A 25,021-nucleotide genomic window follows, 5' to 3' on the forward strand; every position below is an offset into this window, starting at 1 on the left:
CTTTCTCTCTGACAGCCTGGGCGTCGCGTCACGCCCCGCCCCGCCCCTCTTCTCCCCACCCCGTCTCCCTCCGCCCCTCCCCTCTCCCCTTCGCTCGCAAGACTGCGCCCGAAACCCCGCCCCTTCCTCACCATTTCATTGGCTTTGGTGATCGGGCCCCCCGAAGACCCGCTTCGGATTGGTGGGCTCCGCCCGCCGCTCGACGTCTTCCCGGGGCGTGAGCCGAGCGTGTCCACGCCCCCTTACGTAGGGACGCTCAGTGGATCTCGGGAGGCGCCGCATTCGCCGCCTTAGAAGGAAGGAAGATCCGTTGTGTGAGGAGGCTGCTATGGTGCTGAGTTCCCGGGTAGAGCCGACCGAGCCGAGGCGGTCGCGGCCATGAAGGTGAGGGGCTGGTGGAGCCGGGAGGCTCTCCTCGCCTCTCCCGTACGCCCAGAGCGCTTCCTGTTTTCCGTCTCAGCGGTTACCCAGAGGGGCTTCCTGAGAGACCACCACGTAGCGGGGCGCCCGGCCCGGAGTGTGTGGGGGGCCCGACCGGTTCCAGCCGGAGAGGCCAGGCCAGCAGACCCTCCCGAGCTCCCACAGCGCCCTCCGGCGGCCTGGCCGAGGAGGCGGCGAGTGGCCCTGCGGTCTTAGCCCGCTGGGCCCTGTTCCCGGGGCCCTGTGCTCTTCTCGGGGGTCCCGAGCTTTTTTTTTAAGCCGCTAAAACCTCGGTGTCTCAGGCCATGGCTGTGCCCTCTGCCTCCCCCGAGTCCTTGAGCTAACCCAGACTTCGGGGGGTGCATCACGAGACAGAAGGCATAGAGAGCGCTGCGGGGTATGATGAGGCTAGGACCTGAGTAGCCCGACCAGAAATGCCAGGGGGTTGGGGTTGTCCTCCTTCAAGGAGTCCTTCCCGTGGGTTTAAATGTTGTGGCCGTGACCTAGAGCGCTAGACGTGTCTACATCGCCACTAGGTACGCAGCAAGTAATTTGGCAGCCTTTCTCCCAGGTGGGAGTGAGAGCGTGGGAGAATCACTGATAGAAGTTTCAGAAAAGGGCAGGTTTTGTGTGTGTGTGTTTGTGTGTGTGTGTGTGTGTGATTCTGGCCTACTTAGGGGAGATGAATTTTCTCAACCCCATCGCAGAGTTCTAAAGAGGCTGTGTACAGCAGTCAATTCAGGCATTGATTCATTTGCCCAAAATCAAGTCAAATGGCGTGAGTCAGAAGGTGGTGATGTCTTCCCTCACGGTGTTGTATTCATCTCGTGGAAGAAGTAAGTGTGTTGGCTTTGGGCTGCTAGATTGACGACCTTGCACAGAGTGTCAAAGATTTACTGTGGACGATTGAAGAGAGGGTCAAGTGGATAGAGAAATTCAGCAAGTGTTTTGCCCAGCACCTTCACTGCCTTAGTCAAGATGGGGTAGAGGTAATTCAAAATATTTCCCTGTTTAAGAGTTTGCCAGTTAAAAGAAAAGAGACCCTTAAGCATGGTGGCACATGATCAGCATTTGGGAGGTAGAGGTGGAGGTGGAGGATTGCTGCATGTTTGAGGCCAAGCAAGTGTTTTCGTGGAAAACCAACCAACAACAATCCCCTGAGAGATATATCTCAAGTAGCCACATAACAAACTGCAATAATGTAAGGTGTGTGTGTGTGTGTGTGTGTAAAAAACTCTCAAGCAAGAAAAATAACCATACCTTCAGTGTTGCATACCTGTGATCTCAGGCATTTGGGAGCTGGAGGCTGGAGTCAAGACAATTAGTTTTTCACAGGTATTCTTGGCTTTGTAGTAAGTTTGAGTCCAGCTTGCACTGCATGCGGTCCTATTTCAAAACATCAGGTCCCTTGCTGCTGGAATCCAGGCCGAAATTGGGAGTGGGTTAACTTCTTTGTTTTAAGATAGGGTCTCCCTGTAAATCCCTGACTGGCCTGGAATTGAGTATGTAGGCTGCTTCCTTCTCAATGTTTGGATTACAAATGTAGGATCTGGAATGGGTGACGTTTGAACTGGCGTTAAGGATGAGGATATTGTGAAAGCTTTAAAAAAAATGTTTTTAGGTTTATGTGTATGAGTGTTTTGCCTGTATATATATATATATATATATATATATATATATATATATATATATATATATACACACCATCTGCATGCCTGGTGCTCACAGGGATCAGAGGTGGCATTAGATCCCCTGGAACTGGAGTTACTAATGGTTGTGAGCCACCATGTAGGTTCTAGAAACTGAACTTAGGTCCTCTGTAAAAGCAAAACGAGTGCTCTGAGCTGCTCATCCATCTCTCCAGCCCTTAAGGTTTTTATTTTGTTTACAGTTTTTTATTTTATAGGTATGAATACATGTATATCTGTGCACCAGAAACATGTATCCTCAAATCCTGAACTGGAGTTAGATAGTTATGAGACACCATATGGGTTCTGGGAATCAAACCCTGGTCTTTGGGAAGAGCAGCCAGTGCTTTTACCACTGAGACATCTCCTATAAGAGTTTTGACTTCTCAGTTTAGTTATAAAATGTCACTGCAACTTAAGAATACTTTATTAAGCACCCTGGCAGTAGCTTATTTCCTGAAAATCATCATCTTTGCTGTGAGATCCAAAACCAGCCTTTATTTATCAAGGAAAGTAGATATGAAAGGAGAATAGGTACTGTGCCCAAACTTTTAAATAAGTGGTTTAAAAACAATGGTTTTGTATTTAAGTGAAAAAGAAAAGAAAGAAAAAGGATATTACCACTCCTAGGTGTGGAGAAGTGTATTGTAGATAAAAGGTAGAGCCTAGCCAGAGGCAGGGACATCTGGGAGAGTTCAAAGTGGACATGACCAGACTGAGCTGGACCCAGTGGGGGTGGGAGGAAAACCAATACATCAGCAAAGAGGCTCAAAGGTACATAGAGGGTGGGTAATTATATAGGGAAGGACAGCCTAGCCTCCTGGGCTTCGAGATTTCAGGGTAGGGTATGTAAGCCAGGAGGACCCTGTAACAGTAACTGAAGGATGATGGGAGAACCTGTTAGCCTAGTCTACTTTGATATGTTAAGGCCCCTCAGCAATTTATCCAGGGTTTAAAATCTAGCCCTTTCCTTTCCTTTCCTTTCCTTTCCTTTCCTTTCCTTTCCTTTCCTTTCCTTTCCTTTTTCTTGCTTCCTTTCTTTCTTTTTCTTTTTCTTTTTCTTTTTCTTTTTCTTTTCTTTTCTTTTTTTTTTTTTTTTTGAGACAGGGTCTCATGGAGATACTAAGGAAAAATGGGGAGAATTACTCCATTTTTAAAAAGACAAAAATCATGTGTGTCTAGTGGCTCACACTTTTACACTTGTTATCCCAGCTCTTGGTAGGTGGAAGCAGGAAGAGATCTGTTCAAGGCCACCCTTCACTGCACAGCAACTTCAAGACCAACCTTGTCTATGTGAGACCCCCTGTCAAAAAATAGAGAAGGAAAGGAAAGGGTAATATGTATGACATCGAGCAGACATTATTGCAAGAGTTTATTAATGTGCGGCTCGGCAAGATGACTTCGTAAAAAAGCTCTTGCTGTGCAAGCCCAGTGGCCAGAGTTCGACTCCTACAACCCTTGTAAAGGTGGGAAGAGAACCAGCTTCACAAAGCTGCCCTCCCGCCCCCACCGCCGCCCCCACACAGGCGTGTACTTACAGTGCGCTTACAATAGGAAGAAATGTTCAGTTTTAAAGGACAGCATCTGTTTTGTGATGTAGGATTTCTTCCTTTGTAGTATCAGGTTAGATAGCTAGCATTAAAGCAGCGAGCCCCATGGATTTGTTTTGAAGCATCAGTTTCAGGAAGTAGCCTTTTCACATGCGGCTAAAGTTTGCATGCTAATTGTCTTTTTCTCTTAGTTCTGTTAGAAAATTTAACTGAAATTTAAATCATAGCGCATTTCATTTATATCTCTGTTGCTAAGATTCAAAACATTCAACACAAGGACATTCAAATTGTAGCATATTGGAATTGTCCAGAATTTATAACAGAAACCTGTAGTCTGTGAAGTAGATGGGTTCTTTGAGGAAGCTTTCACTAAAGCTATTGAAAAAGAATCTCAAGCCAGGGTGAGGCTGAGGCCTTTAATCCTAGCACTTGGGAGGCAGAGATAGTGGATCTATATGAGTTGAGGCCAATTTTGTCTACATAGTGAGTTCCAGTACACTTAGAACTATGTAGAACTCTGTCTCAAACACCAAAAATATAGGAAGTAGGAGAGAATTCATATCCAATTCTTTTCTAGCATCTTAGAATACTTAGTAAACATTAATATTTTCACATATGAAAGTGCTTGGTTCATCCTTTACTGGACAATATTATATTCCACTTGGAGTTATGACAACAAAACAGACATACTCTCTGGCATAATTTCTCTTTGTTTAATTGAAAGCCAATGACTTAAATCGTTTAGTTTTCAACAGTTCCATCCATTGTCTATCACCTCTTCCCCTCCCATTTCTGTCATTTAATCTTTCTAGAAACTACATTCTGTCGTTTGGCTGGTTAACATTACATTAGTGGAATCATTAATAGATATCATATTCTAACTCAGTATAGTGTAGGAGCCAACATTTGTAATTGCTTTTATTTGAGTATTTTGAAGTTTTTTTTTCCCCTACAGGGATTCTAAGTGTCTTTTTCTTTTTCTTTTTCTTTTTCTTTTTCTTTTTCTTTTTCTTTTTCTTTTTCTTTCTTTTTCTTTCTTTTTCTTTTTCTTTTTCTCTTTCTTTTTCTCTTTCTTTCTTTCTTTCTTTCTTTCTTTCTTTCTTTCTTTCTTTCTTTCTTTCTTTCTTTCTTTCTTTCTTTCTGTTTGTTTTTTCGAGACAGGGTTTCTCTGTATAGCCCTGGCTGTCCTGGAGCTCACTTTGTAGACCAGGGTGGCCTCGAACTCAGAAATCCCCCTGCCTCTGCCTCTCATGTGCTGGGACTAAAGGCGTGCGTCACCATGCCTGGCCTTATTTTTTTTTTTTTTTTAAGATTTTATTTATATGAGTACACTGTTGCTGTCATCAGACACCCCAGAAGAGGGCATCGGATCCCATTACGGATAATTGTGAGCCGCCATGAGTTTGCTAGGAATTGAACTCAGGCCCTCTAGAAGAGCAGGCAGTGCTCTTAACCGCCGAGCCACCTCTCCAGCCCCTCTTACGTGTGTAAGACATTGCAGTCATTTGAAAGCTGGCACTGGAAGAAGGCTGGGTCTGTGTTCTCAGAAACAATCAGAATACCCTTCCTCCTAGTTTTGTCGACTGAAGCTGTGTGTGCTGCAGACTGAGTATCTGAGCTGAATCTCGGCTAATCCAGTGCTTACAAAGTCAGTCATCTAGTGTAGAAACAAGTGGCAGTGCTTGACACTGTCAAGTCACTTTTAAAACTTATCTGTGGAAAGTAACAGTGTCATTTCCCACCTTGTTACCAGAAGTAGTTTTGGTCTAAGACAATTGAGCAGGAAGGGGTTAGAGTATGAAGAGAAAGTTATTTTTTTTTTTTTTTTTTTTTTTTTTTGGTTTTTCGAGACAGGGTTTCTCTGTATAGCCCTGGCTGTCCTGGAACTCACTCTGTAGACCAGGCTGGCCTCGAACTCAGAAATCCGCCTGCCTCTGCCTCCCGAGTGCTGGGATTAAAGGCGTGCGCCACCACGCCCGGCTCGAGAAAGTTATTTTTAATAATCACCGATAGCTAGAAACTAAGCTACAAATATAATTAAGTTTGGGCCGGGTGTGGTGGCACACGCCTTTAGTCCCAGCACTTGCGAGGCAGAGGCAGGCGGATTTCTGAGTTCGAGGCCAGCCTGGTCTACAGAGTGAGTTCCAAGACAGCCAGGGCTACACAGAGAAACCCTGTCTCGAAAAAAAAAACAAAAAAAAAAACCCCAAAAACAAAAAAAACAATTACGTTTGGGATTAACATGTACAATTAGGTTTTTTTTTTTTTTAAAAGATATATTTATTTATTATATGTAAGTACACTGTAGCTGTCTTCAGACACTCCAGAAGAGGGCACCAGATCTCGTTACGGATGGTTGTGAGCCACCATATGGTTGCTGGGATTTGAACTCTGGACCTTTGGAAGAGCAGTCGGGTGCTCTTACCCACTGAGCCATCTCACTAGCCCCACAATTAGGTTTTTTTAGATTTCTTTACTTCATGTACGTGAGTACACTTTCGCTGTCTTCAGACACACCAGAAGAGGGCATCGGATGCCCATTACAGATGGTTGTGAGCCACCATGTGGTTGCTGGGAATTAAACTCAGCCTCTCTGGAAGAGCAGTCAGTGCTCTTAACCGCTGAGCCATTATTTTTGTTTTTCCTTTCTCTCTTTAGTGTTGTGTTTTCTGTGCTGGGTTGAGTTTAGGGCCTGTGTATGCATGGTAAGCAAGTGTTGTGTCCTTGAGCTGCAATCTCTAACTCTACATCATCTCAGACTTTGAACTACATTCATCACCCAGGAAGAGGTCCAGTCGTTTTACCAAGATTATTGTTCTTTCTTTTGACTTGGGCTTTTGTGGTGTGGCTGGTAGTGTCCTGCTTCTAACTTGGTCCTAACCAAGGCTTCATGGCTTTAGTCTTCAGTGATCTGGGGCTTTACTTGGAGAAGAGACTTGATTTTTGTTTTGTTTTTAATTTTTTATTTCTTACTATTGGGAGAATCCATGCTGTGGTCGTAGGACTTTATGGAGACCATTCTCTCCTACCTTCCTGTGGGTTCTGGGGCCCCTTTCAGGGCACCAGCCTTAGACTCCTGCTCTTTGCCTCCACCCTCCCAAGTGCTAAGCCTACAATTGTACACCACCTTACTCTGTTTGTTTTCATGAACAGATGTCAAAAAGGTAGCCTTACTTAAGGGGCCTTCAGAATTGGGGCAGCATAGCATCAGTGAATTCACTCCAAAGCCAGGGGATTGTGTCTAGTACATAGTCTTTAGGAAGGGGTTTTTCTAAGAAAATCTAGGAGGAAGTGGAATTGTTAAGGTTCCAAACTCATTACTAAAATAAGAGCAACAGGTAAAAGGAAAAGAAAGGAATATAGCCAACTAAACAGGTGATCTTAAAAGAGAGGGGGAACAAAATCATAGGAATGTAGGTCTTTTTTGTTTTAATTTTATGGTTTGGTGTTTTGCCTGTATATATGTATACACTATGTGTGTGCTTGGAGCCCACAGAGGTCAGAGAAGAGGATTGGATTCCCTGAAACTGGGGCTATGGGTGGTTGTGAGCTGCCATGCAGGTTCTAGGTCCTCTGTAAGGGCAACAAGTGCTCTGAACCACTGAACCATCTTGCCAAGTCCAAGTTCCTCTCTCCCTCCCTCCCTCCCTCCCTCCCTTTCTTCCTAAGAATATTTTATTTAGGCTGGGCTCAGTGTCATACACTGTTAATCCCAGCACTTGGGAACCAAAGGCAGGTATCTCTGAATTCTAGGTCAGCATGGTCTACATAGTGAGTTCACATAGTGACTCCCTGTCTGCAAATCAACAAAGTGTGTGTGTGTGTGTGTGTGTGTGTGTGTGTGTGTGAGAGAGAGAGAGAGAGAGACAGAGACAGAGAGACAGAGAGACAGAGAGACAGAGTGACAGAGTGAGAGAGAGAGAGAGTGAGAGAGAGAGAGACAGACAGACAGACAGACAGAGACAGAGAGAGAGAGTGAGAGAGAAAGAGGTAAGATTGTTTATTGTTTTGTTTTTGGAGATAGTACCTTAGCTTGGAGCCTTGGCCTGGAACTTGCTATGTATATCAGGCTGGTTTTGAACTCATAGATGGACCTGCCTTCTAAATGTTATAATTAAAGGTGGCTTTACTGTTTTTTTCAAAAACCTTGTTGTTATTGTGCATATGGGGGCTAGGAGGGAGTGTGAACCACTGTGGTCAGAGTATGGAGATCTCAGGACAACTTTTGTAGAGATCCCACAGAGAAATCCAAAAACAAACAAACAAAAAACATAAAAATGAAGCAAAAGAAATCGGTAGCAAAAGAGCAAGTAAAATAAATCACTAAATTTCAGTAAAGGGAATTTGAGAATCATATTAAATAGGCAAAACTTCAGATAAAGCTTTAATTTATTTTATTTTATTTTTTTATTTTCTCGAGACAGGGTTTCTCTGTGTAGCCCTGGATTAAAGGCACGTGCCACCACACCCGGCTTGAGCTATTTTCTTAATAGACGTGTTTGACCAAAGTTCTCAGATCCTAATGAGGCTGCAACCTAGATTTTTCACTGTTTTCTTTCATTCTGTTATGGTCTGTGGCTGAAAATAGTAATATGGATCTGCATTGTACTAAGTAGGGTTACAGACTGGAAAGCTATTGGGCCTTTTTTGTTTTTATTTTATTTATTTATTTATTTATTTATTTTTATTTATTTATTTTTTTTTGGTTTTTCGAGACAGGGTTTCTCTGTGTAGCCCTGGCTGTCCTGGCACTCACTTTGTAGAGCAGGCTGGCCTCGAACTCAGAAATCCGCCTGCCTCTGCCTCCCGAGTGCTGGGATTAAAGGCGTGCGCCACCACGCCCGGCCTTTTTTGTTTTTATAATGAAATACTTAAGTTGAAAGCACCTTTCTCTGTCCTCAGTATGTGTGTGTTTTTTTTTTTAAAGATTTATTTATTTATTATATGTAAGTACACTGTAGCTGTCTTCAGACACACCAGAAGAGGGTGTCAGATCTCATTTCGGGTGATTGTGAGCCACCATGTGGTTGCTGGGATTTGAACTCTGGACCTTTGGAAGAGCAGTCGGGTGCTCTTACCCACTGAGCCATCTCACCAGCCCCCAGTATGTGTGTTTATGTGACTGTGTACATGTTCATAAGTCAGAGGAAACTTTGGGAGTTGTTCCTCTGGTGAACTGAATAAGAATAACCCTCACAGGCTCATGCATTTGAATGCTTAGTCATCAGGGAATGACACTATTTGAAAAGATGAGAAGGTATGGCCTTGTTGGAGAAATGGTGTCACTGAGGGTAAACTTTGGGGTTTCAAAAGCCATGCCAAGTTCAGAGTCTGTGTATGGATGAAAATGTAGCTCTCAGCTATTGCTCCGGCATCTGCCCATGCTCCCCACCATGATGATAATGGACTAAACCTTTAATAAAACTGTAAGCAAGTCTCTAGTTAAAGGCTTTCTTTCATAAGTGTTGCCATGGTCATGGTGTCTCTTCACAGCAATAGAACGGTGATGAAGACACTTTGTGACCTCAAAATCGCCAAGAAGGCTAGGCTGACTGGCCAACAAGCCCCAGGGATCCACCTGTGTCCCCTTCTTAGTTGCTGGGATTACAGATTTGGCTTTTTGACTCTATGGTCACATTATTGAATATTTTGAGACAAAGGCCAAGCTGGTCTCAGTTTACTATATACAGGAATGACTTTGAGCTCCCAGTCTTCTTGCTGAGACTCCAGGCTTCTGCCCCCATCCTCACCTGGCCTTTTGTTTTTTGCTGGGTTCACGGTGTAGAATGTAGGATTTTGTGCTGTAGGCAGGCACTTTACAACTGAGCTGTCTCCCTGCATGCTGTGTTTTTTTTTTTTTTTTTTTTTTTGAGGCAGGGTTTCTCTGTGTATCCCTGGCTGTCCTGGAACTCACTCTGTAGACCAGGCTGGCCTCAAACTCAGAAATCCGCCTGCCTCTGCCTCCCGAGTGCTGGGATTTAATCACCACCACCATGCCCGGCACGCTGTGTTCTTTTATTATCTTTCTGGAGGATGTAAAAGAAATTCTTGATCTTACATAGAAACTCTAGGGAACGGGACTATATTGTTATCTTCTAATGATGGTATCAACCCAGAAATTGTACATGATTTCTCAAATAGGACCTTGGTTCCTTCCACTAGAATTATCTAGTTTTTTGCTGTTTTTTTTTTTTAAATATTCAATGTGTTTATTTTTTCATGTATGTTTGTACTTATTCAGAAGCCAGAGGTTGACTTTGGTTGGATTCCTTCCTTGATAGCTTTCCACCACAAAAGTTTTTCCTTTCCTTTGTTTTTTTTTTTTTTTTTTTCTCTTCTCTTCTCTTCTCTTCTCTTCTCTTCTCTTCTCTTCTCTTCTCTTCTCTTCTCTTCTCTCTTTTTTGAGACAGAGTTGCTCTGTGTAGCCCAGGCTGTCTCAGACCTACCTCTTTAGATTAGGCTGTCCTCGAACTCATATCTGTCCTGGGTCTAAAGGCATACTCCATGATGCCTGGCTTCCTTTTTTAAAGTTTAAAAGATTTTTCTCAGTTATGTGATAGTGTACACCTTTACTCTCAGCACTCAATAGGCAGAAAGGTAAGTGGCTTTCTATGAATTGGAAGCCACCTGGTCTGTATAGCTAGTTCCAGGCAAGCCAGGGTTACATAGTGAGACTTTGACACTAAATAAATAAATATTGGGCAGTGGTGGCACCTGCCTTTAATCCCAGCACTTGGGAGGCAGAGGCAGGAGGATTTCTGAGTTCGAGGCCAGCCTGGTCTACAGAGTGAGTTCCAGGACAGCCAGGGCTACACAGAGAAACCCTGTCTCAAAAAACAAACAAACAAACAAAAAAACAAAAAAACTAAATAAAAATTTTAAAATTTCAGTTTAGATAGATTTCTTTGGGTTGGATATGGTGTAGCATACACCTTTAATCTCAGTACTCAGGAGGCAGAGGCAGGGCAATCTTTGAATTCAAGGTGTCTTGGTCTACATAATGAGTTCTAGGGCAGCAAAGACTAGATAGAGAAACTCTTGTCTCAAAGACTGGGAAGGGGGTTAGGGTGTGGTGAGAGCAAGCTTCCTTTGGAAGACTGCTGGAAGACTTTTCTTAATGAACAATCACTGGTAGCCTGGTTAACATGCTTCTGTGCATAAGCCAGCCATGATTCTAGAGTCTAAGATGGGAGCTGTTAATTATTGCTTTTGAAAGCAGCATTATCTTGAGAATTACAGAAGTAATACTTGAGTTAGTGATGAAGGTACAAGGACAACCGTATATAAAGAACCCTGTGTACCAGCTTTCTTTTCTCCTTCTCTTGAACATCTTCTCGATAATGAGAACAGCATTATCACTCCAAGTTGCCTTTAAGCTCGATGATCGAAAATACTTGACATAAAATAAGTGGAACTGTGGTATTTATTATCTGGTGTCATCTTAGCTAATTCCGCTAATAATTCCATTATACACCACGTTGTCTAGGTTCTAGAATATGTTTATGAAATAATCTGCCTGCCTCTGCTTCTCAAGTGCTGGGATTAAAGGTATGTGCCACCACTGCCCAGGCCAAAAAAAAAAAGCCCCTCCTACTGGTCCCAAATACTGTCTCCTTTATTCTTTAAGCATGGGAAACTTGCTCTGGCCTCATCTTTGAAAATCTGTATCTATTTCAGACAGTCTTGCTTATCACTTTTGTGTGACTAATAAATGAGGAGCTATAGATGCAGCTCTCTGTACTTGAGAGTGCTTGTCGAGCCCGGGTCCACTCCCACAACACACAAAGAAAGATATTGTTATATGTGGTCTAGTGATAGCCATAGTCTCCCTGAGAATAAAGAGGCAAGAAGGAAAGAATCAAAAAGACTCTTAAAGAAAATGTTGGGTGAAGAGGCAAAGGTTTTATTTATTTAATTGTTAGTTTATTTATTCTTTGTGAGGCTTTGGCTATTGGAAATGATATTTAATGCTTTTGTGTGTATGTGTGTGTGTGTGTTTCGAGACAGGGTTTCTCTGTGTAGCCCTGGCTGTCCTGGAACTCACTGTGTAGACCAGGCTGGCCACCATGCCCGGCCATGAATGTATTCTTTATAAAGAATTTGGGGAGCTGGGCAGTGGTGGCACACGTCTTTAATCCCAGCACTTGGGAGGCAGAGGCAGGAGGATTTCTGAGTTCGAGGCCAGCCTGGTCTACAGAGTGAGTTCCAGGACAGCCAGGGCTACACAGAGAAACCCTGTCTTGAAAAATCCAAAAAAAAAAAAAAAAAAAAAAAAAAAAAAAAGAATTTGGGGAATGGAGAATTCAAGAGGGAACTATCTGCGAGATACAGTAACATCTCTAGGCTGCCAGTGTGGTATACACTTTTAATCCCTAGTCTTCAGAGCAAGTTCCAGGACAACCAGTGTAACATCAGGAGTCTGCATCACATAAAACCCAACCAAAACAGAAACCCTGAAGAGCTTTAGTTAGCAGTTGGTTGTATTTAGAGATGTTTAGTTAGGATGGAGCCCAGGGTCCTGTGCATGCTGAGTGAACACTCATGCCACTGAGCTACATCCCTGGTACTCCCATGTTGTTTCTTAATAAAAAATTAGCATATTATACTCAATCACCAGTGAGACAGTAAGATTAATGAGATAATGTCGTTTTATTTCTTTTTCTTAAATAATAGCTGGAGAAGTAGACCTGTAGTATCCAGTGCATGTCTAGGGTTAACAGGAAATATCTGAATTTCAAATATAACCTGAAAATTTAATAGTATTAGCACATCTCTCTTGGCCTCCCACTGAATTGCTCTGCTTGGCCTCAAACTAACTCTAGCAATCTTTTCTAATCTTCTAGCTCCTTCTCATTCTCTGGCTCATTCTGTCTTTACTTTTGTCTAGTTTGTTCTATCTCCTACCTGTCTGTAAAACTCTCCTGGTGAAACTGTCTCCCTTTTCTGTGATGCTCTCTTCAAGTAGCCTCATTTTCCTGTCCTCGTGAGAGTTGGGCATATCCTTTCCCTGCCTCATTCTGTTAGTCTTTCTCTGATTCGTCACTTTTTTTTTAAGATTTATTTATTATTATATGTAAGTACACTGTAGCTGTCTTCAGATGCACCAGAAGAGGGAGTCAGATCTCATTATGGGTGGTTGTGAGGCACCATGTGGTTGCTGGGATTTGAACTCAGGACCTTCGGAAGAGCAGTTGGTGTTCTTAACCACTGAGCCATCTCTCCAGCCCCTGATTCGTCACTTTTAACTGACTGCTTCCTTTCATTGTTGGGAATTAAAAGTGTGAGCTGAGGCTGAGCCACACCACAACTAGAAACAGGTTTTTCCAGTAAACAACACAACTTCAGGGTTCAAATATCACACTGTGATCAAATATCCTGCAACACCTGATTGTCCTTTATTAGGGGTGCTTAGAAATAGAAGTGCTTCAGATTTTTTTGGATTTTGGAATATTTACCTTTACCTGCTCCTTGAAGCTTACATTAGCATTGTGTGTTCACCTTTTGATCTCAAGATTACTTAAGACAAACTTACCTCTGAAGAGTGGCAGCCCACGCAGCAGTTGGCTTCTAGTCATTCACTCGCTCATTCACCTATCTCTGTTTATCTACCTACCCACCTATTCATTTCTTCATCTATCTATTCATCCATCTGTCCATCAGTCTATGTCTGTCTGTCTCTGTGTCTCTCTGTCTGCCTGTTTTAGGCAGGGTCTCTCTACATAGCTCTGGCTGTCCTGGAACTCACTATGTAGACCAGGCTAATACCTTTAACTCACAGAGATCTGCCTGCCTTTGTCTCCTGAGTATTGGGATTAAAGGCATGTGCCACCCCTTCTGGCTTATTTTATTTTCTGTGTTTGGATGTTGTGCTTGCATGTATAGCTGTTTTCCACATGTGTGCCTAGTTCTCTAGGAGGCCAGAAGAGAGCATCAGGGACTGGAGTTACCGATGATTGTGAGCCATCTTGTGGGTGCTCGGATTTAAACTTGTGTCCCCTGGAAGAGCACTCACTCCAGCCCCTCTGCTTGGCTTTAAATGGTGGCCTGTATGTTTCCTTTCAGGCGGGTGCTACTTCTATGTGGGCTTCATGCTGTGGGCTGCTGAATGAAGTCATGGGAACTGGAGCTGTCCGAGGCCAGCAGGCGGGATTTCCAGGAAGCACTGGCCCATTCAGATTTACACCGAGCTCTGACTTCCCCACCTACCCACCAGCAGCGACTGAAGGACCCAATATAGTCTGCAAAGCCTGTGGGCTTTCGTTTTCAGTCTTTAGAAAGAAGGTGAGTTGGATGAAATACTGCATGCAGATAACATATGGGGGGAAAATAGATCATAATTCTTTTTTTTTTCTTTGTTTTTTCAAGACAGGGCTTCTCTATGTAATAGCCCTGGCTGTTCTAGAACTCGATTTGTAGACCAGACCGACCTTGAACTCACAGAGATCCTCCTCTCTCTGTCTCCCAAGTGCTGGGGTCAAAGGTGTGCGCCACCTTTGGCTTAGATCATAATTGTTTTTACATTATGTTGAATAGACAGTTCATTTAATAAAAAATTAAAAAGTTAGTCCCATTTGGGAAACTATGCAGTAAGATTCTAGCTCTGTCACATTTTCTGAGTAGTCCTTGCAGTTTTTCCTGTGCTGCATTGATTTTTGCTTCTGAAACCTCATTCCTGATGACACTATTTTTGAAGCACGAGACTTCATTGCTGTGCAGTTTTGTTCAGTGATCATTTACTATAGCAAGGTACCATGTTTTAAAAATATTTAACTTCATCTCCTGCAGAGCTTGTTGTGAAGGTTAAGGCCTTAAGTAAGCTAGCAAATGCCCTCTCTCCCACTCCATAGCCCTGTACAGCTCCCTAGCCTATTCTTTTTTTTTTTTTTTTTTTTTTTGGTTTTTCGAGACAGGGTTTCTCTGTATAGCCCTGGCTGTCCTGGAACTCACTCTGTAGACCAGGCTGGCCTCGAACTCAGAAATCCACCTGCCTCTGCCTCCCGAGTGCTGGGATTAAAGGCGTGCGCCACCACGCCCGGCTCCCTAGCCTATTATTGACCATGCTCTTTCTTTTTTTTTTTTTGGTTTTTCGAGACAGGGTTTCTCTGTATAGCCCTGGCTGTCCTGGAACTCACTCTGTAGACCATGCTGGCCTCGAACTCAGAAATCCACCTGCCTCTGCCTCCCAAGTGCTGGGACTAAAGGCGTGCGCCACCACGCCGGGCTCTCATTACTTTTTAAAATGTATCTTAGGTTGGCTTCAAACTCCTAGCTGACCTTCTGTCTCTGCCTCCCAAGTGCTGATTATGGCATGAGACATCATAGCTGACTCCTGACCATAGTCTTTTTAAAAAAAAGTATGTGCATGCATGCCATTTGTGTGCAGGTGCCCTCAGAATCCATAGAGGGTGTTGAGTCCCCTGGATCTGGCAGTTGTAAACTGCCCATCATGGGTTTAGAATCAAACAAAGGCTCTCCAAGATCAGAAATCATCACTTTTAACCTCTGAGCTCTCTCAACCTCTCTGACCACCTCTTTTTTTTTTTTTATGGTTATGTGTATGAGTCTCTGAGTGGGTATAGCATGTGTGCAGATGCCTGTGGAGGTCAGAGAGCATCAGATGTCCTAGAACTAGAGCTATAGGCATTTGTGACCTATCAGTCATGGGTGCTGAGAACTAAATTTGGGTCCTCTAGAAGCTAGTGCTTTTAACAACTGTGCTATCTTTACCTTGTCCTGGGATTTTTTTGTTTTGTTTTGTTTTGAATTTATTTATATGAATACACTGTAGCTGTCTTCAGACACAACAGAAGGGGCATTGGATCTCATTACAGATGGTTGTGAAGCCATCATGTGGTTGCTGGGAATTGAACTCAGGACCTTTGGAAGAGGAGTCTGTGCTCTTAACCGCTGTGCCATCTCTGTAGCCCCATTTTTTAAGTTTTAAGGAAGGAAGTTGGATGTCATTGGTTCCTATCTACCTTAACGCTGGGGAGGCTAAAATAAGGGTATTACTGCTAGTTCAAGGCCAGCCTAGGCTACAGTTCTAGGCCAGTTTGAGCTACAGTGAGAGAAGCTTTTGAGGGGGTGGGAGGTGTAATGAATAACTAGTGTTTGTGGAGATTTTACATAAAGCACTTACGCTAAAACTTTATTTATTTATTTTTTTTTTTAAAGATTTATTTATTGATTACATGTAAGTACACTGTAGCTGTCTTCAGACACTCCAGAAGAGGGAGTCAGATCTTGTTACGGATGGTTGTGAGCCACCATGTGGTTGCTGGGATTTGAACTCCGGACCTTTGGAAGAGCAGTCGGGTGCTCTTACCCACTGAGCCATCTCACCAGCCCACGCTAAAACTTTAATAGGGCATCTTGTAGTTTGATCAGTATAGTCTCTTGAAGTGGTAGCTTATGGGAGCCATGCACTGCACAAAACTGGACATAGCTGAGTGTTCTCTCAAAGATTCTCTTCTGAGATGGCTTAGAGTGTAATCAGGGCTATGCTGGCTACAGATTTCTGCACTAGTGGGGTCTTCTCTGTCCTTGGGTTAAGCTGAAGAGGTCAGTTTCCTTTTTGTATTAAGCTTTTTTTCCTCTTCATTGCTGAGGAAATTATCCACATAGGAAAAGACCAGGAGGAGTGAGTGTGGTTGTGCTCTGTTCCATGTGGTTCAAGTCAGCACTGTTCTGCTAATTACATGTTTGGGCCAAGGGGTGGAAACATTTTAATTCATTAACACAAGAGCATGTATTTTTCTTAAAAGTGCTGTATTTGAAGATGTGAGACTCCAAGCTGCCCTAGCAGGGACCGGTTCTGTGAAAATAGGCTGCTGCTTGGGTGCTTCATATAAAGCAAGGGTTCGGTTTTAGTAAAAGGCAACAGAAGAGGGTGTGTGCATAATGGTTTGAGTGTTGTGTCGCCTGCTCTGTCCTCAGCATGTCTGCTGTGACTGCAAGAAGGATTTCTGCTCCCTCTGCTCAATCTCCCAAGAAAACCTCCGCAGATGTTCTACTTGTCACCTACTACAAGAGACGGCCTTCCAGCGCCCTCAGTTGATGCGACTAAAAGTGAAGGACCTGCGGCAGTATCTCCTCCTCAGAAACATACCAACCGACACTTGTCGTGAGAAGGAAGACTTGGTGGATCTAGTACTGTGCCACCGTGGACTAGGCTCAGGGGATGACCTGGACTCAAGTAGCCTGAACTCCTCAAGGTCCCAGACTTCTAGTTTTTTTACACAGTCCCTCTTTTCAAATTATACTCCTCCCTCTGCTACTGTGTCCTCCTTCCAGGGAGAGCTCATGGACAGAGATGGCGCCTTCAGATCAGAAGTCCTGGCACAGGTAGGATGGTGTGATTGTTGACTCCAAGAGCCATTCTTGGCCATCTGTGGCCAGGATCTTTTAATGCCAGGTGACTGAACCTCAGGTGATATGCAGAGTAGAGGTTCCATCCCTAGCTGCTGGCATCTGCACACCTGATGCTTAGGTGCTCGTGCCTGGAAGCCAGGCTGAAGTAGCTCATGAGTTTCTTGTCCTTATTAAATAACTTATAATTAATTGTCGAAGTAATAACCAAAAGTTTCAGTGACCATAAAAATAATCAGTAGTTAACTTAGTGACCATATTTACCTTGTTGAAGGGAAATTGTTCTGATTTGGTTTTATTTTGAGACAAGGTCTGTAGCTCAGGTTAGCCTTAAGGTCCCTCTATAGCCGAGGCTGTGTGTGCATGTGGACCCACCCTTACTTGCTTAGTTTGTCCTCCATCTTCTCTTTTGAGACTGGGTCTCACTGACCTGGCTACAAAGCTGGTCTGCAAGTCCCCTGAGGTCAGGGTGTCCCATCACTGCCACTCATGCTGGCCTTCTAAGCATGGACTTTTCATCTTCCTTTGGTGTGAGTGCTGCAAGTCCAAACTCATATCCTTATGCTTGTACAGCAAGATTGTTCGCCTAACAGGGATCAACAGTGTGCATCATGCCGGGTGCCTTTGATCCCAGCACTTGGGAGGCAGAGGCAGGCAGATTTCTGAGTTCGAGGCCAGCCTGGTCTACAGAGTGAGTTCCAGGAACTCTACACAGAGAAACCCTGTCTCAAAAAAAAAAAAAAAAACAAAACAAAACCAAAAACAAACAAAAAAAGAGTGTGCATCATGATGGCCTGGTGTTAAGTAGTGCCAGGGACTGAACCAAGACTTTGTATACTAAGCCAACACTCACAACAAAGGAACCATGTCTCCAGTTACAAAATGTATCTAATTCAAATAACAACAAAAAATTTAGTATATTAGAATACTATCCTAATAAGGAGATAAGAGAGCATCAGAGATGAAATTTTTTTCCCTTTGAGGAAAGTTGTTATTAAAAGTAGATATGGGCTCACTACTGGGAGCACTGGCTACTCTTCAGAGGACCTGTGCTCAGTTTCCAGCAACCATATGGCAGATCACAACCGTCTGTTCCTCCAGGTCCAGGGGATACATCACCCTCACACAGACATACATGCAGGAAAAACACCAATGCAAATTAAAAAAAAAACTAGTAAGTAAATAAATAAATGAATACACATCTTTTTAAAAAGTAGAGGTGTGCAGGGTGTAGAGGCATGACTGGGCAGGGCAGCACACACTTAGACCCCAGCACTCAAGGGACAGAGGCTCAACTGCTATTCAAGACCAAGACCAGAGTTTTATGATTTTTCTCAAATGTGAATTTGCATAATCGTATAAACAGATACACTGACTTACACTTTTGGGTATATAACACCATTTGGGGGAGATGTGGGTGGCACAGTGCTGCTGTGTGGCACCTGGGGGCTGAAAAGTGATAGTGGAAGCAACCTTGACATTGTGTCCTGTGGTCAAAAGATGTCATTAAGAATGGCTGTGTACACCTACAATCCCAACATTGAGAATGTGGAGACAGGAAAGAGATGAATGAGTTCATACTAGCCCAGGCTAGATCTGGTCTCAAAAGAGAAAGTACGTAAAAGATATGGAAGGAATTTGTTTTCCTAAAGAAAATTGTTTATTAGGGATTTTTTTTGAAATACTGATTTCGTGTATGTGAGTACTTGTCCTGGTAGGCATGTCAAATTCATGTGTGCCCTAGCACACACCTGTGGAGTTCAGAAGGGGGCACTGTGTGTGTCCTCCTAGATTGGAGTTAAAGATGGTTGTGATCTGCCACGTAGGTGCTGGGAACTGAACCTAGGTCGTTTGCCATAGCAGTAAGTTACCCTAACTGCTGAGCCATCTCTCCAGCCCTAGTTATTATTTTATTTATTTTTTTAAGGCATGGTCTCACTATGTGGTTGGTAATTAGAAAAACTTGATCACTAATATAATTGGATCTGTCATGTATATATAGGTACAAAGTGAAATAGCTTCAGCAAACACAGATGATGATGACGACGATGATGATGATGACGACGAAGATGATGACGATGAACAAGAGGAGGAGGAAGAGGTGAAAGTGCTTTCCCTGATAAATGCTTATGGCAGGAAGGGAAGATGTGAGCCTTGCTCTAGGCCAGCAAAGGGAGGTTCCTCTAGGGCAGATGTAGTAAAACGCACTTAAGGCAGCTCAGAAGTCTGGGGAGGGTATCTAGGACCACAGGGACCAAAGTAGGCCAGGTAGTTTGGGCTTGTGGGACCAAGGTAACAGATACTCTGATTTCAGAACCCAGGGCTCTCTAAAAAGAAAGCAAGAGCTTCCCTGTCTGACCTCTCAAGCCTTGAAGAGGTAGAAGGGATGAGTGTGCGCCAGCTGAAGGAAATCCTGGCTCGGAATTTTGTCAACTATTCTGGCTGTTGTGAAAAATGGGAGCTGGTAGAGAAAGTCAACCGGCTGTACAAAGAGAATGAAGAAAACCAAAAGTCATGTAAGTTTTATTTTTCCTGATATCCTTAGCTGGCATGGCAGTGCATGCCTGTGATCCCAATACTAAGGCAGCTAAGCCAAAGGTTCTCAGGTCCCTGTCAGACCTTGTCTCAAAAAATCATTAAAAATGAAAATGTTTGGGCTGGGGAGATGACTCTGCAGTTAAAACTCAGTGGCTGCTCTTGTAGAGCACGAGGTTAATTCTCAGTACCCACATGGTGGTGGCCTACGCTGTCACTCACAGTGCTGCTTCTGGTTTCCACGGGCACCAGGAATTTCAGAGGTGCACATATAACACATAAAGTTAAATGAATAGATTGAAATAAATGAATAGGGCTGGTGAGATGGCTCAGTAGGTAAGAGCACCCGACTGCTCTTCCGAAGGTCCAGAGTTCAAATCCCAGCAACCACATGGTGGCTCACAACCACCCTTAATGAGATCTGATGCCCTCTTCTGGAGCGTCTGAAGACAGCTACAGTGTACTTACATATAATAAATAAATACATAAAAAAAAAAAAAAAGAAATAAATGAATAGATTTTTTTTAGAAAAGCATTATACCTCTTTAGTGACTGAGTCAGTTATGGAAGCCTATTTATAGAGCTGTTAAATTTTTCATTACTTGACATGGGCTTTGAGGCAACTATTGTCGGGTGAACTAGACAATCAATTGCTGAGTATAGATTCCTTGCTTATAACAATACTGATTTTTTTATTTCCATTAATCCCTCTAGCAGGTCAGTACCTTGGTTATCTTGATTTATTAAAACTTCATTTTATGTATGTTGCCCAGAGGACAGATCCCTGTAATAATCTAGAGGCTTCTGTGAGATGCAGGCAGCAAGGCCAGCAGCTGTGTCCAGGACTCTTAGCTCAGCTTGCTTTCTTTCCTTTCAGATGGTGAGCGGATGCAACTTCAGGATGAGGAAGATGACAGCCTGTGCCGAATCTGCATGGATGCGGTCATTGACTGTGTCCTGCTGGAGTGCGGGCACATGGTCACCTGCACCAAGTGTGGCAAGCGCATGAGTGAGTGTCCCATCTGCAGGCAGTATGTGGTTCGAGCTGTGCATGTTTTTAAGTCATGAAATCGAGGGCCCTGCAGTAGGACACTCACATGACATTACCCCAAACATTTCAGTGCACCAGAGGGACTGGAAACTTCTTGTTCTAAGGCAAAAGCTATTTTCAGAAATTATTTTCATTACTAACTGGGGACAGAAAGTTCACCCTAAGTTGCAGAAACCTGGCCAGTGCCATGGCCCATCTCCCTGTGGACACACGGCTTTCCCAGGTTCTGCTAGGTTTTGTATCCCCTGAGCACTAGCTGAAGCCAAACTGTTCAGTGTGGGTGTGGAAGCCACTCACTCGCCTGTCTTCTCTTACTTTACCTTTATCCTGTGTTTGTTCTCTTTGAAGTGAACTCACTGTCATGACTGGGTAGTGTGGACTATCCTGAGCCGTAACTGCTCTGAATGTTCACTTGATTAGCCATGTATATTTTAAATGCTAATATTTAATGAATGTAAGTTTCAACATTGTTGCTATTTCTGCATTTAAACTTAATTGGGAGACAACTGACATTCTATAGTCAACTGCCAGGGCCTTAGACTGAGTATGTCCATTTTTGTTCGGGTACAGCTTTTAAAAGCAAGGGCTGCATCTAGCTTCTTATCTTAGAAGTATATGTGTGCTAAATTCTTTATTAACATGTAATCAATTTACAATGTTTTGTATAGTGAAGGTGTATTTTTAGTTCTACCTGCTAGTAATTTCAACTTTAGGAATAAAATTAAATTAAAAGGCTGTTGTAGTTTAATATTGTTTGCCTACATTTCAAAATTATTTGCATGTAACATGAACAGGTACCTCTCTTCAGGGGAGATGTAAACACCGTGGAAGACCATCTCTGCTGCTTCACAGACGTGCTTTATCTAAAAATCTTAGCTAACAATATAATAATATAATTATTAGCTATTTATATATTGGAGTAAGGGTATATAGCTGATGGCTAGAGATTATACTGTTTTTAGTAGCCCCATGTACAGTCCAATGCTAACCCTGAGGTTTGTTTTTTTTTTTTTTTGGTTTTATGAGACAGGGTTTCTCTGTGTAGCCCTGGCTGTCCTGGAACTCACTCTGTAGACCAGGCTGGCTGGTCAGAGATCTGCCTGCCTCTGCCTCCTGAGTGCTGGGATTAAAGGTGTGACCCACCATGCCCAGCACCCTGAGGTTTTCTTGAGCCCTTTCAGTGCATACAGCAAATGAGAACTTGAGATCAATAGGTTATGCAGAAGGGTCAGCCAATTCACCTTACTTTACATTGTATGAGGTATTGGAAGTCATCTGGATATGATATGAAATATGCATTATTATGTATAAGTTATCTGCAAATGCTACAGCATACATGTGACTAATGCAGGGCAGGGGCTTTTGAAGCCAGTCCATCACCTAAATACCAGGGATGATTGCTTTTTTTAAGCAGAGGATAAACATTTCTGCAAGCTGCATATTTTAACTGGCATACCCTAACAGGCAATACATTAAATGGGAGCCGGGCAGTGGTGGCACAAGCCTGTAATCCCAGCACTTGGGAGGCAGAGGGAGGTGGATTTCTGAGTTCGAGGCCAGCCTGGTCTACAGAGTGAGTCCAGGTCAGCCAGGGATACACAGAGAAACCTTGTCTCAAAAAACAAAAGAAAGAAAAAACACCAACCCCCCAAAAAAACCCAAAACAAAATACATCAAATGGGTAAGGTTCTGAAGGTTCACAGAAGGAAAGAATATAATTTGAGCACATTGTATCTTCCTCTGCAGACATCAGGTTTCCATACTGGTGCCTCACTTGTGTTTGAAGCTCTAGATTTGCCATAGCAGGTTTATTCATTCACAAGGTTTGGGTTTTCCACTACCAGCCATGGTAAAGCTCCACCTTGGAGCACCTGTTTGTAACATGTGGTTTAAAGCTATAGAGAGGGCTGTGGGGATGGCTATGTAGGTAAAGGCACTTGCCATGATTCTCATGACTAGAATTCAAGCCTCATAGTGGAAAGAGAACCAGCTTCCATATGTAGTCCTTGGACTTCCACACGTAAGCCAAGGTCTATACACATCACATAAATAAGTGCAATAAAAAAATCTATAAAGATTATAAATTTGTTTTGGGATATAATCTTTCTTGGTGGCTCATTACTCCTTGAGAGATGTTACTGTGGCCTGTACTAGTCTGGAGCTACATTATATCTGTGCTCTGTTGCTCACCTATGCTTCACCAGTGTGAACCAGGTTCTTACTGGCTTGTGTGGAAAAAACCTGCCCTAAAGGCAGTTCTTAAGGGAGAAGATTCTGAATATGAGGATGCGGCTGTGTTGTTTGGAGGTTCAGAGAAGTAAAACTATCACAGAAATGGTGTGCAACAAACCTCCAGACCAATTTTACACTTAAACAAGTATCACAGCAGTATCAGAGTCAGAGCCATCGCTCCTGACAGCCACAGGTGGCCCTCATTGTTTTTTCCCCATTACCTCTATTGGTGAGAAACCTTTCTGTAGGAGGAAAAAAAAATGCACGTGTCTTGGGGCTGCTACATTTTTCAGATTTAACCCTCATAAAACAGAAACCCTCAAACACAGTGTAGATTTTTTTTTTGTACAATTGTTTATATAAATCCAACAAAGGTCAAACTGCATCAGGGAAAGGTTAGGAAACACCACCAAACAACAAGGGATGCAGAACTTACCAACTAAAGTGAGAACTGAACACTTGAGAGGAGGAGGACAAAGGAAAGGGTGTGGGCACATTTATTCTACCTGATTCTTGGTATAAATTAGACCTATGTAAGTAGAATACAGAGCTCATGCTTGGAGCAAACCCTCCTGAGTGAAAAGGCTCAAGTCTGTATTGTAAAAGTCTGAGGGAGAGGTGAGGTCTATTGAAACTTGGCAAAGTGTTTTACCTGGACTATACTTTACACATATCCACAACATGCTTGTGTAGCTTCTTGACATACACGGTAGGCTCTCAGCATCCAGTTAAACATGCTTTTTAAGTGGAAGGTCATAGCCCCCTGTCACACCTGGGCACATCTGTAGATGGGCTTTTTATGTTGACATAGTACAGGTTAACTCTCCTACCTGAAGGACAGTTGGCAATGTAAATAATAAAAACACTGGTATGCATTCAAATCTCCCATAAATAATTTTTAAACAATTTATACAAAAATAGTTCTGCATAATGTAAGATGTAACAAAACCAACTAAACAAAATGTATCAAGACGGCTGCAGATGGTGTGTGTGGTCCACTCCATGTTGACTCCAGAAGCCTTAGCATTGCAAGGAACAAGGTGCCCCAAACAAAAACTACTGATAAAAACACCAAGTTTAGGCTTCTAAGAGGATTTCTCCAAAGCTCATCTTCCTTTCCAATTGGAATGTCTTCTAAAGGCCGCCTTAGCAATGGTCCGGAAAGCAGTGCAGTTACGATGCAGAAAGCAAAGGAAAACATCTGGCTCACTCATCCCCAAATGGGTGGTTGAATGGCTTCCCCCTTGGCAAGACTTGCAAAACAGAACTGTGTCCTGTAGTCTCTTGTTTCAAATTCCAAAGGGAAATATAGGCCCACTTGATTTTGCAGTCTTTCACCCTCCCTGGTTGTATTCCCCCCCCCAACCCTCCATATTTACATACTTGTCCTGGAACTAACTTAGTTTTTGCAGGAGTTTCTCTTCCACTTGCCCAAATTGGACACTCACAGACATTTCAGCTATGAATTGCTCACAGCCTTCCTTGGTGACTTGCTTGCAGTACCTCAGGTCAATATGACAGATATTTCCACAGCGTTTGAAGAAGGACAGGCACAGGTCAGTTACCTTATTACAGTCTGCAGGAAGAAGAAACCATGTGAGGGACAGAAGACAGAGTCTAAGGTCCTATAAACCCAAGGGTCCAGTTACAGAGATAGAAAACAGGTCTTATTGTATAGCCCAGCTCTTGATGTCTCCCAAATGGGGATAATTTCACCTACCAAATTTCAAAAAGTTAAATAATATATTCTTAAAAGAACTGTGTTGAGTAAGTTTTGCCAGAAGTGTTAGGACGTAAGGTTCTGTTTGGAACACTGTCCATTTTCAACCCCAGCCCGCTACATCTTCTGAACCCCTCTATCAGGGAGAAACTACTTGTACTATAGGGCTGCCTCTTCCTGTCTAGTCACACACTAAAATCTCTATCTTACAAAAGGGTCACAATGTTTTGAGGGTTACCTAAGATTACCTCTTTTATCTGACTACTCTGTTCAGATAAATAGCCCAGTGGGTGTGGCTAGATCAGAGTCCAGAGACTGAAGGAAGGCTTTATCCAAAAGAACAATTCACCATATCCCATAGATATTGGGTATTTTTTCAACATTCTTTACTTTTCTTAAACCCTACCTCTTTAGAATTGAATCTAGTCAACTGGCTAGTAAGTTTCCAGTTGAAACG

At 43.1% G+C, this 25,021-nt stretch overlaps 2 protein-coding genes across 7 annotated transcripts in view; one reads left to right on the top strand and one right to left on the bottom strand.

The window, feature by feature from the left end:
* Positions 1-249: 249 nt before the first annotated feature.
* Positions 250-21,347, top strand: Rnf34 (ring finger protein 34). The gene is made up of 6 exons (XM_021162770.3): positions 250-384; positions 13,721-13,939; positions 16,595-17,002; positions 19,029-19,127; positions 19,341-19,542; positions 20,439-21,347. The coding sequence occupies exons 1-6, from the start codon at positions 379-381 to the stop codon at positions 20,627-20,629; spliced, it is 1,125 nt and encodes a 374-aa protein (XP_021018429.1). The 5' UTR covers positions 250-378; the 3' UTR covers positions 20,630-21,347.
* A 1,325-nt stretch (positions 21,348-22,672) lies between these two features.
* The window catches only part of Kdm2b (lysine demethylase 2B), a 118,560-nt gene continuing 116,211 nt past the window's right edge, over positions 22,673-25,021 (bottom strand). For 2 of the 6 annotated variants that reach the window (XM_021162211.3, XM_021162212.3), the window contains exon 23: positions 22,676-24,420. In XM_021162211.3, the coding sequence (XP_021017870.1) occupies positions 24,239-24,420 (182 nt within the window). In that variant the 3' untranslated portion in view covers positions 22,676-24,238. Of the gene's footprint in view, positions 24,421-25,021 lie in introns of all 6 variants that reach the window. The other 4 variants (XM_029477473.2, XM_085837136.1, XM_085837137.1 and 1 more) reach the window with 4 other exon arrangements.

This window comes from Mus caroli, unplaced genomic scaffold (genome assembly GCF_978045245.1).
Source record: "Mus caroli unplaced genomic scaffold, Mus_caroli_1 scaffold_4, whole genome shotgun sequence".
Classification (NCBI taxonomy): Eukaryota; Metazoa; Chordata; class Mammalia; order Rodentia; family Muridae; genus Mus; species Mus caroli.

Coding starts and splice junctions, on each gene's coding strand:
- Rnf34 (XM_021162770.3), top strand. Junction 13,940..16,594: donor TTTCAGTCTTTAGAAAGAAG/GTGAGTTGGATG, acceptor CTCTGTCCTCAG/CATGTCTGCTGTGACTGCAA. Junction 19,543..20,438: donor TGAAGAAAACCAAAAGTCAT/GTAAGTTTTATT, acceptor CTTTCCTTTCAG/ATGGTGAGCGGATGCAACTT.